A 19,592-nucleotide genomic window follows, 5' to 3' on the forward strand; every position below is an offset into this window, starting at 1 on the left:
AATAGGCAGTAGACTCCTATTGCTATTTGATTTTTACTTCCTTCTATAACAGTTTGTATGCTCTATAATGTATGTGATACATTAGTTTAGTTGGCATATGAATATATTTTATATAAAGTTTGATATCTGCATTAGGTGATGTGCTCACAAATTAGGAGGAATTGGTGGTGGTGGTTGGGGGGTGATCCCTCACGTAGAATGCTGAAAGACAGCTGCAAGAAAAGCTCTGTTTCTTTTCCTCAAGCTCTCTTAGTCTCTGAGTTGACATTTTACACACTCTCAGTTAAACTGACCAGTTGCCCCTAAGATGCTCCCAAATCAATTCCAGTCACTTGGCGACAAACTAGGATAAGTCTTTGTCACGTGGAGTGAAGCCACATCAGTGGCATTTGCTCTCTTTCAGAGAATGATATAGAGATTCTCTTGTACCTTAAAAAGCCTGTCACAAAAATGTACCAGCAAACAGAAAATAAAGATTAGACAAAACACAGCAAAATAATGTGATTATACAAACACCCAGAGGAGAAATCAATTAGCTCTAAGAAAAATAAGTGTCATCCTGGAGCAATTCAACCACAGGCAAAATGAGATCAGAAATGAGTGAAAAGCTGTAGGTCTCTCTTTTAATAAGTGGGGATATAGTCACTGGGGTCTCCTTAAAGGAAAATATCTTTTCAGCGGATTGAGGTTTGCACAACACTGAGACGTTTTATTTTTGAGGCGATGCTTTCCCTTTTCGTGGGCATTCAACTCCAGTGGCTACAAGTTGGAACAGTTTCTATTTGGCAAAAGCAATGTATTTTGATTTGTAAGTGCGTGGAATAAGACCTCATCTTACCTTTGTAGGAAACACTCTGAAGGTACTTTTTGACTTGAGAGGAAGTAAATGAGTTTAAAAGCATTAAGAAATCCAGGTAGGTTCCATCGTAGTCGCGTTGGTATGTGGTCTGCTTCTTCATAAGCTCTTGGTTCCTCAGGTAGCTGTGCAGCACAGAGGGCACTGTGGAAATACACAGGAGAGGAGAGGCTCAGGGGCTGGTACCCAAGCACAGCAGTCTTGCCCTTATTGTTTAAAAATAACCCTGAGGCCGGGCGCAGTGGCTCATGTCTATAATCCCAACACTTTGGGAGGCCGAGGCAGGCAATTCACAAGGTCAGGAGTTTGAGATCAGCCTGGCCAATATGGTGAAACCCCATCTCTACTAAAAATAAAAAAATAGTCAGGTGTAGTGGTGCGCGCCTTTAGTCCCAGCTACTCGGGAGGTTGATGCAGAAGAATCACTTGAACCCGGGAGGCAGAGGTTGCAGTGAGCTAAAATCATGCCACTGCACTCCAGCCTGGGTGACAGAGTAAGACTGTCTTAAAAAAAAAAAAAAAAAAAAAAAAAAAAAAAGCAAAGAAAGAAAATGACCCCGACGGCCCTGATCCCAGCTTTGAGCTCAGGCAGCGTCCTTCATGGTGCTAGACACTAAGGCTCTGTATTTAATCAATTCTTCCAGTGCTAGAGCTACACAGAGGTGCGGGGACTTCCAGCCTGTTGCTGCTGAAAGTGGCAGTGATGGGAGACAATGACCAGAAGGGTGATTTTGACCATCACTTTCAGAAGAGACCTTTTCCCTGAACTTGACTCTTACGCAGGTCAGTGTGTTATGATGGTGAAGGAAACTGAAATATTTCACCCCAAAATATACTTCTATGGTATACTTTGAGATGTCTGTTGAAAAGTCCTGCCAACTGCATTAGCCCTGCAAAGTTGTCTTTGAGAGTGGGGTGACCTGCATCCACAGGGAATCTGCATTGATGCAGCCCAGCTTTCTAAGGTCTTTCCTTGTCTGGATCTAAGAAACATTAACTAAGATCGGACTTTATTGGTCTAAAACCTTTACCATCATTCTCTCTGGTGGCTGTTACCACGGAACAAGACCACCTTTGCTAGCCAGGCCTCCTCTTCTCCCCTCCACCCCATAACCTGTTTAGCCAGCTCTTTCTGTAACCTCAAGATGGTATAAAAGCATCAACCCTCCCGTCATTTCTGTGAGTTCTTATATTTTGCTTGACTTCCACGCGTGTTAATTTGTATGCCTTTTCTCCTCTTAATCTGCCTTTTTTCATTTGACTTTTCAGCAAACCTTCAGAGGGTAAAGAGGAAGTTTGCCATTGGTGTCTACGATGGTGATGTTCACTGTCTGCTTAATAACCAAAGGTCCTCATAGAAGTTTCTTTTTCTTTCAGAACATCTCCTGTGCACATTTCGAATGGCACAGTAAGGGACCTCCTTCCAGGGACCCAGGCATCTTCAGTTGAGCATTTTGGAATAATGATGGTGTTTATAGTCATCACTCATTGTCCATTTGGACTAATGGGGGTATGAGGTGCAGGCAATACCCAAATCACTTACATTTGATTATGAATACTGCTCATTTAATGTGAGTTCTGATATTCAAGAAATGATCATGAAAAAGCTAATAAAATCATGATGCAAAAACCAAATTTTCACAACTTACTCAATCTTTTTTTCTTTTTCCTTTTTTTGGGACAGTCTCTCTCTGTCACCCAGGCTGGAGTGCAGTGGTGTAATTTCAGCTTATTGCAACCTCCGCCTCCCAGATTCAAGCAATTCTCCTGCCTCAGTCTCCCGAGTAGCTGGGACTACATGCGTGTGCCACCATGCCCAGCTAATTTTTTGTATTTTTAGTAGAGATGGGGTTTCACCATGTTAGCCAGGATAGTCTCGATCTTTTGACCTCTTAATCTGCCTGTTTCTGACTTCCACAGTGCTGGGATTACAGATGTGAGCCACTGCACCCAGCCCCAATTTTTAAACCTTAAGAATACCTTCCAGCTCCAGGTGTCCCCTTTAAAGCATTATTGGCCAAATAGAGGGACCCGATTGGTGAGAGGATTTGATATTATACCGTGAGAAGAGTGTTTGTAGGGCCTGGAAATACTTTAACTGGAAAAGACTTAGATGGCATATGACAAGGTTTTCATCGAATAACAGATTTATAATAAGGAACATCCATGGGAAGAAGCAGAACCAGTGGCTAGAAGTTCAGCAGGAATATTAAAGCTGCTCCAGCTTCTAAACAGACTGCGAAGGGGATGGGGCTACCCTGAAGTGGATATGCAGGGGCAGTGTCGCCCCTTGGCAAGGATGGAGTCAGGAAGATTCGCATACAACATGAGGCTCTGGACGAGTTCATTTCTAGGCTACCTTCTAACCCAAGGTGCTAAGCGTCAATTCTTTGATTATTGTCTCAAGTACCGCTTGTTCTCAACTCCATGCCAGGAATGAATCACGTTTCAGACTGACACCAAGTTTTCTGCTTAATTAGTAGCCTGGAGGTGGCTTAGTCATGGAATTTTAAGAAACTCGAGGGATGCACGTGTGGATACACTTCAGTAGGAGACTGAGACTAAACTGGTTTCCTGCCTCACCTCTTTCTGTCACTTTACAGCAACTGCGTCCTTCCTCTCCTTCTATAAGGAGGAAGTATCCCCTAATCCTCACCACTGCCCCTTCCCAGCAGGGGTCACACTCATTTCATGGCCTAAGCAGTCAGTTGTCTTCTGAAATCTGCTGGCTCCCTGGGTTCCAGGTTGGGAGCAGCAGCACCCAGGTTCTGATGTTATGCGAGGATCCCTGGCTTTCTCCATGACTATTACCAAATGGGCTATCAGTGCCCTCTGCATTGAGAAGTCCTGGAGCCAGGGTTTGGGATCTATGAGGGTGTTCTAGAAGCTGCAGCTGTACTCACCTACACCCCGAGAAGCAACGGGCAAGCTTGCATAGCATCCGTATTTGAAACTGAAATCCTGAAGCTCGGGAATTTTAGCTGGAATTTGGTAATTCCTTCGGAATTCAGTGTCTGGAGGTTGGGGAAGGAACTTTTTCCATTCCAGAGACAGGCGAGAACTTTTCTTAATCTTCTGAGCTGGGGTGGGGTGGAAATAGAAGGCAATACTTACTCCTTGTGAGTGATTTCTAAGTAGCTCCACATCCCACCTTGCCTCTGGCAGGAGCTTCCAATTTAGCACACGAAAAACACACTCTTGTTGTATTTAGAGGTCCGGTCAATGTGCTCTATATGAACACCTCAATGAAGAAATAATTTTATCAGTCACAGGAGGTATGTGCTCAAATGAATGAACACTTCGATGAAGAAATAATTTTCTTTATCAGTCACATGAATGAACACTTCGATGAAGAAATAGTTTTCTTTCTCAGTCACAGGACGTATATGCTCAAATGATCAGAAGTAGTTTCTAGTGAATATATTTTTAAGTCACAAGTCTGCCCAGTGGGCACAGAAGGCACTGATCACTCCACTGGGTCTGTCTAGTTCCCGGGGCAGAGAGGGGTATCAAAGAGATTTTGGATAGGGCCAAGGTTGCCTTTTATGAGATGCCCAGTGAAATTTGAATTTCAGATAAATAATGATTTTTTTTAGAGTAAATACTTTCTATCTACTGCATATCATTATTCAAATTTAACTGGGTGTCCCATAGTTTTATTTACTTAACCTCGCAGCCCTAGATGGGGTGGTGTATATCATCCCTATTACCTGGGAAAACATTTTAAAAAACAAAAAAAAATAAAAAAGCTGGCAACTTATCCCTTACTGATGGAGGGTTAGGTAACATTGCTGGCATTAGTGGATAGCACCACTATTATTTCTTTGAAATAGCTCTGCTAAAACATATTTATTAAATATCTATGAAGCACTGAAGCCAGTGTTACAAACATTATCAGATTTACAGAGGCAAGAATCACAATCCATCTCACTTAGAATGAGTTTATTCCTGATTCTTGCTACAAAACCTTCGTTCAGAGGCATATCATATAACACCATCTTTATTCAGAAGGACAAAGATGTCAAAAACATGGGTTTTATGAGCAATGATCAAACAGTGCAAATTACAATCGACACTGAACTCAATTCTCTTCCAGATTAGTTTTCCAACAGATCTTTTCAAAATAAATCCTAATACACATTGTATACCAAACCATTTATAGTGGTACCTACTGGTATATATTTTATATCAAAGGATATATAATTGCATCTACTGGCATCTGAGAGCATTTTTATATCAATTTTTAAAAAATGATTTCTGTCTACACCATTAGAGGAGGAGAAGGCTCCAGCACAGGTTGCCTCTTACTTTAGAAAACTCAGGAAGAAAGGACATGGGTATTCAGTAGTCCTCGTAATGACCTCATAAACGGCAGACACAGAAGGCAGATTATAGAGAGGAGGAGTTTGTGGGGCTCAAAATCAGGGCACCCCTTAAGATATTTTGGAAAACCATCTGGCACTGTTCCTGTAACTTCCATCTATAACTTAGTGCTATGATTCGAACGTGTCCCCGCAAAAGCAAACTTAATCCCTATTGAAACAATGTTGGGAGGTGGGGCTACGGGGAGGTGTTTGGGTCATGGGCACTCTGCCCTTATGAGTGGATTAATGCTGTTATTGTGGGAGTGGGCTAGTCATTTCAAGAGCGGGCTCCTGATGAAAGGGTGAGTTTGGCTTCCTTTCTCTCACTTTCACGCTCTTGTCCTTCCATTTTCCACCATGGGAAGATGGTGCAAGAAGGCTCTTGCAAGGTGCCAGCACTATGCGCCTGGCTTCCCAGCCTCCAGAACCATGAATCGAATAAACGTATTTCATCATAGATGACCCAGTCTCACACATTCTGTCAAAGCTGCACAAAACAGACTAAGACGCTTGGCTTTTATTATTTACCGAGAGCTTTATAAACAAAAACAAATTTCCATGGAAATACTTGCTTCCCTAGAGCTACCATTCAATAGTAAATGCTTTCAGTTCCTATGTCAGTTCTGTGCGATATGACAAGGTTTTACATAATTAAGTCACTGTTCTCCCTTAAGACAATTAGTGTGATTCTAAAGATATCTACAGAACAAACAGGTAGGGTGTGTGGTAAGTCTTGCAACCATAACATTTGGAACTATGGATCTCACATGGAAATATGACATCAGAATCACCTGGGAAGCGTCTCTCAGAATACATCTGCTTACCCTCGTCCCAGACACTGAGAACCTCTAGAAATGAGGCCCCAGGCCTTTATGCTGTGAAAACAAACCACCCATGTGCTTAAGAATTACTGACTCAAAGTTTTGAATAAGGTGTTCCAGGAGCCCAGAGAGAGAATGAGGGGCTGTGATGGAGGAAGAGGAGGAAGACAAGGACTAAAAGGCAGTCAGAGTTAAGAGCTTTGACAACGGGTCAACAAGGAAACAGAAAGCGTGTAGTGTGTTTGTGAAGCATGGTCTGACTTGCAGAAGGCTGGGGCATGCAGGGCAAGGGGGCGGAGCTGAGGGTGCAAAGGAGTGGCAAGCTGGAGCCAGGCTGTGAAGGGTCCGGGACATCCGTTCCCCATGAACAGCGATGCACAGCAATCACTGGAGATGAAGACCCAGAAAAGAAAAAAACAAGGACCTAGACTTAGATATCTACAGGACGAACAGGGAATATGGTGAGTCCCACAACTATATCACCTGGAACTGTAGATCTCACATGGAGATAAGCCATCAGGATCACCTGGGAAGAGGTACTCAGAATACAAAGATTCTCACTCGTCATTGACCCTCAGCACTTTTCACAGCGCTGGAACTCATTAAATATTTACTAAATTAATGAGTGAATGTAGACACCAAAAAACCTGGAAGCATAATTGCTATGGATTAGCAATTAATATCTGAACTACACTCTAGTGACTGCCTGTGTGATCAATCCATGCTTAAGGTAACTCCTAATAAATTACGTATTGTTCATTCCGTAGATGGGCTTAGTTCTTTTAAACTGACGCTTTTGTTGTCTTTATAAAATGTGTTAATGAGCTTCACGCATTATTTGGAAGAGAGGTTCCTCATAAAAAGGGACCTAAGCAACGCTTAAAACCCCCATAGTTGTGCTGAAGCATAGAGAGGAATGATAATCATGAGTTAGAACCAACCTCACCCAGTGACACCTGCCCAGGGTCCTAGTCCTTAGGAGCTCAGCTCCCTGGGTTTCTTTTCCACTGGAGTAAAACTGGAGTGGTTTAGCCCAAAGAAAAAAACTGGCCCATTTATAAGACCTGCAGAAAGGTCCAAACCAAAAGTAAATCTGCGGCAAGGACCATTCAAAACCATGAGGGCCATTGACACATGACCTGTAGCCAAGTGGGAACTAGAGCTGCTGTCTTTTTCAGCTGTTCCGATGCATCAGAGCCACCTTCTCCAAGCCTGAATGTGAAAAGAAGCACCTTTCAGTGCTTCTCAGTTGTTTACCTTAATTCCATAATGAGGATAAAAAGCTAAGGCACGGCCCTTGTGCTTCGGAAGCTTAGATTATTGCAATATCATTAGTCTTACAAAGGAAGTAAGAACCAAGGCTATTAAAACACATGGGAAGGCCAGCAACCCAAAGGTGGGGGATCAGGGAAGGCTTCCAGGAGAGAGGGGAGGCCTACACCTGGACTTAAATTCTGGGTAGACATACGCAAGAGAAGAAAGGGACACGTGCTCCACAGGGAGGAAGCAATGTGTGCAGCCAGCACGAGGCCATGAGGGTGGAGGTATGTGGAGGGTGTGAGTCGGGATGGCTGGCAAGGCCATGAGGGTGGGGCTGACAAGGGAGGAGGAGGCGTGGCAACCAGGACCAGATGGTACGAGACGTGTGTAAGGCATTTAGCTTTTATCCTGAGGACAACGAAAATTCACTGAAGGGGTTGAAGCCATAAAGTGACATCAGTTTGCACATCTGGAGACTCGCTATGGCTGCCTCATGGACAGTGGGTTAGAGGGAACAAAACTGGAAAAGCTCACTGTGAAAGCTCCTCTAGCTGCCAGGAGTGACAGAGTTGGAGGGAACCTATGGATTATGCAGGTAGATCGGCTGCGGGGGAAGGAGATGAGTTGGAATGCTCACGAGGCTTTTACTTAGCACCTAATACAGGAAACTGAGGATCTGAACAGAGGTTTGAGGAGAGATGCAAATGTGGAGGTCCTCGGGATAGTTGCTCTACAGAGGAATCAGAAACTCTAATAGTTAGAGCCAAACAGAAAAACGACCAAAGAGAAGGATCAAAGAAATAGGGGGAAAAGAGGAGCGTGTGACAACACAGAAGTACAAGGAGAACAGTGGTCCGAAAGAGAGCAGAAACCACAGTTAATGACGCTCAAAGGCTGGGTAAGACGCAAATGGGAAAATCTCCATTGAAGGTCATTGCAGACCTTGAAAGGAGCAGTTCAGCGAATGGTGGGGGCAGACACAAGGTTGGAAGGGGTTGAAAAGTCAGAGGGTTAGCAATGCTTCCCACTAAACTCAGTGGATTGTATCCATGCGTTTAGGATCCTCCATCCCCAAACACCATCAGAATGATCACATATTTGAAATATTAACAGATTTTTAGAAAATGGGAAGCAAATGTAGATGTGGCAACTGAATGAGCAAAGTAGAGGCAGCTGAAGCCTAGATGATGTGAGAGGGGAACGGCGAAGAAGTGAGCGATGTAACCCACAGTACAGAACACCTGCAGGCTCCAGCGTAACAGGTACAGTGGGAGACAGGGAGAGAGGTTCAGGGCTGAACACAGACACTTGGCTGAAAACTTGGATGCTGAGTGGCTCCCTGGATCACCTTCCTAAGCCTGCATAGTCATATGACTATTTCTTCCTAACCAGAAGTTTATTCTCTGCAAAACTGAACCAAAGAAGGTCTGGACTGAGGGACACCAGGCACAGTAAAAGGTGAGTGGAGTAGATGCCTGACTGAAAAAAGAGGGGTCAGGGAAAGTCTGCACATCAGCCAGGAAGATCCCAACCCCTTGCTTCCCCAGTCCTGCTTTCAGAATGCCAACAGTCAGTCAGAACTACCTTTCTGGAGAGACGGATCCACAAATAATGGCATTTAGGGATATCCCCCCAAAAAAGATAGCTCACCCTCTAGTCAACTAAGTACCAGCTGTCAAGCCACATCTCTGCACACAGTTTTTAATTATGTTTGAGTATCTCCTTTGTAGGTTTTGTGAGCCCTGGAGTTTAATATTTTGTGTGTACCCACTTTAAGAAGAGTCTACAAAAGTGAAACTTGAGTATTATTAGCTTTATAATAAATCTGCCTTTGCTGCCTTGCAAATATGGACAATCAAAGTTTCATTAGACCATTAAGACACTCAGAGAAAAATAAAAACAATGCAAGGAACAGATGAAAATGTGGAAAGTTAAGTATATTATAAATATCCTAAAATTCATGAGAATTACTGCATCTATAAAATAAGAACAGAATGCTGTTTTAAAAAACTAATTGAAGAGAGGAAGAAAGAGAGCTTAGAAATTAAAAATATGAAGCCCATAATAAAATTTAATAGAAGAGCTAGATTAAAAATGAAGTTTTCAGCTGGGTGTGGTGGCTGATGTTTGTAATTCTAGTACTTTGGGAGGCTGAGGCAAGTGGATTGCCTGAGCTCAGGAGTTCAAGACCAGCCTGGACAACATGGTGAAATTCTGACTCTACTAAAAATACTGAAAAATTAGCCAGGCCTGGTGGTGCGTGCCTGTAGTCCCAGCTACTGGGGAAGCTAAGCCACGAGAATTGCTTGAATCCGAGAGGCAGAGGCTGCAGTGAGCCAAAATCACACAACTGCACTCCAGCCTGGTGGCGACTCTGTCTCCATGAAAAACAAACAAAAAAAGTAAAGAAGTTTTCAAATAAACAGAATAAAAATGCAAAGAGAAAGAAGCTGGAGAAAAAGGTAAGATAATTCAAGTCTCAATCCAACTATCCAGTAGCGTCCTAAGAAAGGGTGTGTTGAAGGAACTTTTAAAAGTATATTCTTGTCAATCTGGAAATGTCTTTTTTCTTAATTACATTTGCTTGACAGTTTGGCTGGATATAGAATTTTAGGTTGGAAATCACTTCCCTTCAATGCATTTTTCCAAATGTCTTCTAGCATCCAGGATTTCTATGTAGAAGACAGATGCCATTTTAGTTTCTGATCCTTTTTTTTATGTCACCCCCCTGGAAACTCTTAAGATCTCTTCATTCCTGACATGCTGAAATTCCACACTTACATGCATTAGTGATAGTTTTTTTTGCCATTCATTGTGTCAGGCATTCAGGGGCCCTTTCAATCTAGAAACTCTGAGAATTTTTTCCTGCATTAGTCCTTTAATATTTTTCTCTCCTCTCTTGTCTCTGTTCTATTCTGTCATCGTGTTTGGAAAAAAATTTGGTAAGTATGCAACAAAGTATGGAAAAAAATAGTGTCAGACATGTAGAAAACTGAGTGCATGGAGAAAAACAATGATTAATTCTGGTAAAAATAAGAGAAAGCAACAAGCAAAGGAAATAATCATGAAATACAACTTGATACAGTGGCAAACATTTACATACTCGTGTAATCATAGTATGTCATATCATAACACACACACTGGCAATTGAATTTAACAAGAAATCTGTAATATAATGATATTGACATGATGGATGGAGGACCAGTGAGACAGAGTTATAGGACAGCCAAATCCTCAACTACCAAAACAGAAGTCAATAATGTCTGAAATTCCTGAGTGAGGGAATAGCAATAGAAGCTATATATTAAAAATCACATAAGAAGACATAGTTAACCAGATTGAAACTGATTGCTAATGAGGGATATGAGTAGGGGTGGAGAGGGGTAGGTCAAAGAACTGCTGTTATTTCTTTATAAGCCTCTGAGTAATTGTTTGAGTGTATGTATACATTAGTTTAATAGAAGTACATTTTAATTTTTAAAAACTGTAAATAAGAAGTTAGGAATTCAGAACAGCGATGTATAAACTGACTCTTAAAAGAATGTTAGCTGGGAAGGAGCTGGTTCTAATAAGAGAAGCCAGACCACCTGGGTCCAAATCCTAGACCCCACCAGTCCCGAGCTGGGCAACCTGGCATGGTACTCAACCACACTGACTTTTATCGCCTCCTCTTTGATTGGAGGTGATAACTTCAAAGATTAAATGTGTTCATTTATGGAAAGCCAGGGGCTTAGTAAATGTTGGCTGTTTGTGACGGGAAGTGAAGAAATAAACAGGAGCTAAAAGAAGAGATGGGGTTGAGGGGAAGCTCTGTTTTTGTTTTCATTTGGAACATGCTAGATGGGATATACTACAGTCAAGGTGCATGCCAGCTGGATGGGATTCGTGCTTTAGAGATGGAGGAATGATGCTGGAGAACAGCCAGAGAACTGGAAAGGTCAAGTCCTCGTTCAGGGGGCGGGGAGGCAGACGCACAGCTCACAGGGATGGATGGTTCTGTTGGGGCAGGAAGGCGGGTGTAGAATGAAGGTGGAGACACACGGGCCTTGAGAGATGCGTCATTCTCTCTTTGGGTGAACAGGGGCCCTCTGCACTCCCTGGCTTGTGTTCAGAGCCTACAGGGCAGCCAGCCTTCCTCAGCTGTCATTGGGTGTCATTATTTTGTGACCAAAAGGCAGGAGAACATCAATACTCCAACTGCCATTTTGTCACAGGGCTCGGAGTTGTGTACCAGAGTGTGTTGTTTTCCCAGTGACTTAAAGAGAGGTTTCCTTCTCTGAGTTAAAAAATATAATCAATTTTCATGAATTCTCAATAAAGTAAATTTCCTGCTGATAAGAAAGAACAAGAGGGCATCCAACCACCAAATACGTCATTTCTGGAAAATGTGTTGGTATAGATGGAATTCATTTTTGGTGCCCTGAGACATGGGAGCTATGATGTCATCTCTACCTACCCTGCAGAAAACCAGTCGAAGGTGTTCTCAGCCACAGAGCCCTAAGGGCAGAGCCAGGTGAAGAAGAGAGAATCTAGATTCTCACAGGGGAGTCTGCGCAGCACAGTTCCCATCCCAGGACACATGTGCTCTTCCAGGAAGCAGGACAAACAGCAGGCTGGACTTCTCACCTCTAACAAGCGAGAGAATAAAATGGCCCTCACTTCTCCCTCTCGTGGTTTTCTACTTACCTACAGAAGACAGCAGCGTCCCATCTGCACGGAACTCCAAGGCAGACTCCTGTTACCCGCTTATCCCTGACATCTGTCAGTCACTCCTCCCTATCATTCATTCCCTTGTTCAACCAATATTTATTTTCATCACCTGTGATAAGCCAGGCACTGGGATGGGTGCGGGTGGCACAATGTGAGCCAAAGAGCCACAGCCCCTGCCCTGGAAGTGGCTCATTTGCTGACTGAAGTGCCCGTGCCGCCTTGCAGATTCTGCCTCGCCTGCACTGCCCCAGCCCTGTGTCAAGCCACCTCACTCCTCTCTGACAGCCTCCTCCTCACTGCTTCCTCCTAAAGGGCCATCTCCGTTCTTCACTCTGCAGCCAGTGTGAGGCTTCTAAAAGCCAGCATCGGAATTGTGTCCCTGCCTTAATAAAACCTCTTAATTGCTTCTGGAATAAACTTCAAATTCTTTAGTATGCTCTGCAGGGCCTTTCCAGACTGGGTGCTCTCTGGCCATGCTGTTCTCCTCCCTTAACTCTCCCTTTGCCCTTTACTGCTTTCCTCTTGGTGAAGCTCTTCCAGTTACTAAAATGTTCCTCCAGGCCTTTGATCCCGCAGCAGCACTCTCTACTATCTCCCTGCCTGGCCAAGTCCCCTTCATCTTTTGGGCCAGGCAGGGAAGGCTTTCCTAAGCCCCACCCCACACTAGGCTGGATGTCCTCCCATATGCCCACAGCTACCCACATTTTCCACAAGGTGTACCTACTTTTTTTTTTTTTTTTTTTTTTTTTTTTTTGAGACAGAGTCTCACTCTGTCACCAGGCGCCAGGCTGGAGTACAGTGGTGCGACCTCCGCTCACTGCAACCTCCGCCTCCCGAGTTCAAGCAATTCTCCTGCTTCAGCCTCCCGAGTAGCTGGGACCACAGGCGCGCACCACCACGCCCAGCTAATTTTTTTGTATTTTTAGTAGAGACGGGGTTTCACCATGTTGGCCAGGATGGTCTCGATCTCTTGACCTCGTGATCCGCCCGCCTCGGCCTCCCAAAGTGCTGGGATTACAGGTGTGAGCCACCGGGCCCGGCCGAAGGTGCACCTTTTTATACTCGACTTTTATTTGCAAAGTTGCCTAGAGTTTGAGTTCCTTGAGGGAGAAGAGCAGACCCATGCTGCTGACCACTGCAACTCCAGTGCCTGCCACATGACCCCGGGGAAAAACACAAACAAAAAACCCCACAAAAAACCACGTTTACCTTTCGCTCTGTCCACAAAGTCTCTCTTAGTAAGGGAAATAAACTGATTTGATAGTGCCTGGTTAACTTCTTTCATTGAAGCAGAGACTTTCCAAGGGAGGCAGTTCCTTAGTGTCCTCTTTGGTTGACAGCGAGGTAGTGTCCACAGGAAAATGTCCTATCAAAGCAAACACAATTTTCAAGAAAATTCATATGGGTTCACCTAATGGGATCAATTATCTGAGTGTCTGTGTGCACATATTCTTCAGAATCCTTTACACCCAGCTGCCACGGGAGGTGCATGGATGCAGAGAGCCAGTCAGCAGGAGCCGTTCGTAGCCCAAACAGAGCTTCCATGCATTTCTTTAACTTTTCACACTGAAAATGAGAGAATGAGATTGAAAACTTCCACAAGTTGTGCTTCCAACCAGAAGTCTCCTACAGATAAGAGCAGGGGAAGAGAAACCCTATGTCAATTCTCGTTCTGGCCGGACATTCCCAAGGAGTGCAGGCAGAGGCTGCTTTCTGCTTGGGAGCCCCTGAGGAAGACCCCCTCACATGCAGAGGCCTCAGCAACTTCCTGAAGGACAGCAAAGGGCAGGCACTCTCTTCTCATCTCCAGAGAGATTTTAGGATGATAAAACTTGAAACCTCCACCTTCTCTTGCCAACGTCCCTCTTTCCCATGATCTTGCTTGCTATTTCCCTGAGAAAACTGAAGCCACCTGACAAGAACCTCCACAGTCCAGCAACCATGTGCCAGCCACCACACCTGCACTGGCACACGGTGCCAGCCACCACACCCGCACTGGCACACGCTGTGATAGGAGGGGAGCCGGCAGGTGCTCCCAGCAAGGCCCAGCCCCACCTGCAGCACCAGATCCCTCTCTGGTGAGCCCACTCCAGCAAATCGTCCAACAATCCTCTCTTCACTCTTGCAACTTGAATCTCTCCCTCTCTGCTGGGTCATTGCTATCAATGTCCAAGCATGCGTTTATTTCTCCTATCTTAAAAAGAAAATGCTCTCTTCACTCACTTTCCCTTCTAGTTACTAAGCTATTCCTCCATTTCCCTTTGCACCAATATTCTTCAAAGTAGGTATACTCATGTCCCAAATGTGTCTTTTAAATCTCTTTTAGTTTTCGAGTTCTCTCTTGATTCCATTATTTCCCTCATAATTTATCAACTGGAAAGACCAATACATAAAAGTATAATTTATCTATTGAAGAAGCCATTTAATGTGCAGAGGTGAGGTCCTCACAGTCTAGATTTTGTTGATTGCATATTCATTTATTGTTTAAAAAGTTCCTCTGTCCCCTGTATTTCCTGCAAATTGACAGGTGGATCCAGAAACTCAAACTTACTAGACCAGAAGTCAAGCTTGTCCAACCCAAGGCCCCAGCCAGGACGGCTTTGAATGTGGCCCAACACAAATTCATAAAATTTCTTAAAATATTATGAGATTTTTTTTTTTTTGCGAATTTCTTTTTTTTTTTTTTTTTTTTAAAAAGCTCATCAGCTATCATTAGTGTTAGTGTATTTTACGTGTGGCCCAAACCAATTCTTATTCTTCCATTTAGCCCAGAGAAGCCAAAAGATTAGACACCCCCGAATAAATGATGTTTCACAAGGCTGTAGGAAGCAGATAATATATGGTTGTTTTCCTTGTGTAATGTTAGCAGCTGCTGATATTCAAAGCCTGGATTAATTGAGGCTGCCGGCTGGTATGTGAACACTCATTGGCTGAGAACACACAGGACCGTCTGCCACGCTAGCTGTCATTGGCTGAGAACAAGACAGTTGGCCACACGCTCTCATTGGTTGAGAGCCTTCGCCAGCACTTAGCCGAGGAAGGGAAAATGATATGGTCATGTGTTTGTGGTTGTACACATACAGTATAATATTGTAATCAACTCTTTTACATTAATTGTAAAATATTAAGGATGACCAAGTGCAGTGTCTCGTGGCTGTAATCCCAGAGTTTTGGAAGGCCAAGGTGGAAAGAATGCTTGAACCCAGGAGTTTGAGACCAGCCTGGGAAACAGACTGAGACCCCACCTCTACAAAAAATAAAAAATTAGCTGGGTGTGGGAGCATGCACATGTACTTCCAGCTACTCTGGAGGCTGAAATGGGAGGGTCACTTGAGTTCAAGAGTTCGAGGCTGTAGTGAACCCTGATTGTGCCACTGCACTTCACCCCGTGCAACAAAGCAAGATCTTGTCTCTAATATATACAATTACACACAATAATACATATGTTAGAGACATATTTATATATTATATATAAATGATTTGTTAAGTATATAATTTAGATACATATATGTTTTTAGAGACAGGAGTTTTATGTGTATATCTCCAGGAGACATATACGTGTGTGTGTGTGTGTGTGTGTGTGTGTGTGTATAAATCTATCTATCTATCTATCTATTTATCTATCTATCTATCTATCTATCATCTATCTATGTATCTATCTATATTTCAGGGTTGAATCGGTTATAATGAATGGGTGTCACAAGGAATCAAATGGAATTGGCTATATGTGCACATTCTAATGACTCCCAAGTCCATATGTCCAGCTCATCTTTCCCCCATGAGCTCCAGACCTGTCTGTTCAACTGCCTGTTGGACACCAACCAACATGTCTTCAACTAAAACTACATTGTTCCCCCAATACCGTTCTCCACCAAACCTAGCCCTCCACCATGTTTCAGCTCAGTAAACAACATCTGCATACACCAGGCTGTCCAAGTCAGAAGTTGAACATTCTACTTTCCTTTTCCTTATCCTTCACATCCTTTCAATCATCAGATCCTGTCCATCCTACCACCTTATCATCTATTGAATGCATCAAGGTGGCTCCATTCCACGTGATCCCATCCCAGGTGGCAGTTAAGTAAATGAAACCCTTCACTACAACAAAACATTGCCTTTTGTGATGCGAGAAGGGCATAGAAAGCCAAGAAAACACATAAGGAGAATCCGTTATTTCCATCTAGGGGAAAAGGGACTTAGAGGTAGCTTTATTTAATCTGAACCTTGAAGAAATACAGGGGTTCCCTTAGTGCACAGGATAGGGGCATTCTAGGTAGAGGCAACAGAATGATTGACAAAATGGAGGTTTGAGAGTGCACAAAACACAAGGCTAAGCACAAGTACTTGTACATGGCTGTTCATAGCAGCACAATTCACAGTAGTCAAAAGGTGGAAACAACCCAAACATGCATTGATGGATGCACGGACAGACAAACTGGTACATCCACGGGAGAGAACACTGGTCAACTGTGACAAAGAATTGCAGGTACTGGTATTTGCTACATGAATGCTACATGGGCAGTCTTCATAACAGTGCTTTTCCTCTCATCTTTCTAGTCAGATAATGTCTTAGATGATGAACCTTGAAGACATTATGCTAAGTGAAAAGAAGCCAGACACCAAAGGTCACCTGTTGTTGGTTTCGCATACAAAATATCCACAATAGGTAATCCACAGAGGTAGAAAGCAGACGGCGGGGAATAATTGCTAATGGATATGAGGGTTTCTTCTAGGATGATGAAAATGTTTTGAAACAAAAATAGAGGTGATGGCTGAACAACGACATATGTGTACTAACTGCCACTGAATTGTTCACTTTAAAAGGTTAATTTTATATTATCTAAATTTCATCTGAATTTTTTTTTTTTTTTTTTTTTTTAAGACAGAGTCTTGCTCTGCGGCCCAGGCTGAAGTGTAGAGGCATGATCTCAGCTCACTGCAACCTCCACCTCCTGGGTTCAAGCAATTCTCCTGCCTCCTCCACCTCCCAGGTTCAAGCAATTCTCCTGCCTCAGCTTCCTGAGTAGCTGGGATTACAGGTGCATGCCACAACACCCGGCTAGTTTTTGCCTGTTTAGTAGAGATGGGATTTCACCATGTTGTCCAGGCTGGTCGCTTACTCCTGACCTCAGATGATCCGCCCACCTCTTCCTTCCAGAGTGCTGAGATTACAGGGGTGAGCCACTGCACCCGGCCTCATTTCAATTTTTTACAAGTCTTAAAAAAAACAAAAACAAACAAACAAAAAAAAAACACCTCTAGGGGATAGAACATAAGTGATTAGAAATAAATGTGAGAAGATAGATAAGAAATAGTCTAAAAAGAACCATATATCCTGTGACTGTAGAAGTTGAAAGATCTTTGTGACGTAAACTCTCACGGGTTGTTGATACAGCGTTAAATTCAACACATATGTAGATATTATCTTACTTCATTGAGATGAGTTTTTTGGCTCTTGATTCCTCCTGAAGTCTCAGTTTTGATCAAATCTTCTTTAGAGTATGATTTCCAAGTGTACTCATCATTATATTGTGTCTGATTGAGAATAGGATCGCTAAGTGAATAGGTGTATCCTAATCTTCTGATACTGTTTTGGCTACAAAAATATCCAGCAGAAATTAGAGTTAGAGGTTAAATGCCAAATCTCACAAAAGTACACATGTCAAATCATTTTCTTGTTACATTTTTTAAAAGATTGATTGGCATAAGGGTTGATGCCAGAAATAATTTAATTTCAGGTTTTCCCTGAAGGAAAACAATGTTGTATATTAGGATGGCTTTTAACAAAAGTATAGAGGCCTAAAATAAAATGTAAAAACATAACAATCTGAAATGTTTTAATTTTTTTAAAGAGCTGAACACTCTCCAGTACAAATGGCACTTCAGTATAACCAAATAGTTGGGGAAGAAAAGCTTCTCTCTTATAGAAATCTTCCATTTGATTTCCCTTAGTCACAAGGGAAGAAATAGAAGAATTAAAATACCACTGGTTTCAAATGCCTAATGAAATCACGAATCTAGGCAATGACCAGCGGTGTCCACTCACAGCCCCAAAAGAGGACCGCCAGATCCTAGGAGCTTCTGAACGAATACCTGCACCACCACTTATTAAATATCTTTGCCAAAATGCAAAACTTGAATCCGATGAAGTCTTTAGACTGTTGGATTATAGGAAACACACGAAAAGAGAAATTATTTGAATGGTTACATGAAGATTAAAACAAAAAAAATCCCAGAACAATGATTCTGTTTCTTCAACAAAGAATTTGTTAGGAAAAAAGAAGAAGAAGAAGAAAATTCTCTCTCTCTCTCTTTTAAGAATAAATGAGGCAAGAGACAAATAACCAAATGAAACGTGTGGACCTTTTTTGGATTCAATTTCAAACCACTGCCTTTTTAAAAAAAATTATGAGACAATTGAAGAGACTTGATTGCTGATTGGCTATTTGATATTAAGGAATTGGTTTTCTTAAAGGTGAGATAATAGTATTATTTTTAAAACATCCTTATCTTTTAGAGATACCTACAAAATCTTTAGGATTGAAATGATATCATGCCTGGGATTTGCTTCAGTGGGAAGGATGAGTGGAGGGTACAGATAACAGTATCTAACCCGTGACGATCACTGTTGCTGGGTCATAGTAGGGGTTTGTTGTATGTTCCTTTGTGTATGTTTAAAATATTTTTTTTAAACTTTTTTTAAAAAGAAAGCTGGGTATATTCAGATTATCTCTGTAATAAACAAACATCTGGGAAGTTGAAAACAAACATCTAGATGATCATTCTATTGTCATTCAGATATAAACTGGAGATTTTCCAAAGGGAGGGGACACCGCATAGATAGCTGTTTTTTTTTTTTTCTTTTTGAGACAGAGTCTTGCTCTGTTGCCCCTGCTGCCTAGGCTGGTGTGCAATGGTACCATCATAGCTCACTGCAGCTTCAAACTGCTGGACTCAATCTATCCTCCCACCTCAGCCTCCCAAGTAGTGAGGACTTGCAGTCCTGTACCGCCATGTCCAGCTGACTTATTCTTTATTTTTATTTTTTGAGATGGGGGTCTCACTATGTTGCCCAGGCTAGTCTTGAACTTCCAGCCTCAAGCATTCCTCCCACCTCAACCTCCCAAATAGCTGGGACTACAGGCACATGCTACAGACTGGGATTACAGCTGTGAGTCACCACACTTAGACACAAAAAGCTGTAAAAGAATCAATTTTCAGATCTCAATTTCTCAATATGCTCTTTCCTAGAACATATCCACCTGAGAACAAACCTGCATAAGCATGTGGGTTTTTTCTTCCTATGCTGCTTGCCTGATTCTGCTTTCTCCATTTCACCACAGGCTTTTTCTATGGTGCATTGCTTTGGGGGATAAGCCTCCAACCACGGCAGGGGCCCCCAGTGAAGGGAAACACGGTCAGAGTGATTTCAGGGTTACCTCCTTGTAATCCAAGTTTCACTGGGAACCACTTGCCTGGGGGTGTGATTCTCATTGTCATGTGTATTTCTATAGAGTGAAGGATTGTGCTATGCCCAGGGTACTAGGTCTGTGTGGGGAGGGTCTGAATTTAGGTATGTCA

At 42.8% G+C, this 19,592-nt stretch overlaps 1 protein-coding gene across 4 annotated transcripts in view; it reads right to left on the reverse strand.

The window, feature by feature from the left end:
- TEX26 (testis expressed 26) overlaps positions 1–19,592 on the reverse strand; it is a 41,654-nt gene that overhangs the window by 6,122 nt on the left and 15,940 nt on the right. For 2 of the 4 annotated variants that reach the window (XM_003919706.4, XM_010335281.2), the window contains exons 3-6: positions 17,442–17,607; positions 13,221–13,377; positions 3,760–3,936; positions 839–1,000 (exon numbers count right to left, since the gene is read on the reverse strand). In XM_003919706.4, the coding sequence (XP_003919755.1) occupies positions 839–1,000; positions 3,760–3,936; positions 13,221–13,377; positions 17,442–17,607 (662 nt within the window). The remainder of the gene's footprint in view (positions 1–838; positions 1,001–3,759; positions 3,937–13,220; positions 13,378–17,441; positions 17,608–19,592) is intronic. The other 2 variants (XM_039473425.2, XM_039473424.2) reach the window with 1 other exon arrangement.

This window comes from Saimiri boliviensis, chromosome 16, assembly GCF_048565385.1.
Source record: "Saimiri boliviensis isolate mSaiBol1 chromosome 16, mSaiBol1.pri, whole genome shotgun sequence".
Taxonomy (NCBI): Eukaryota; Metazoa; Chordata; class Mammalia; order Primates; family Cebidae; genus Saimiri; species Saimiri boliviensis.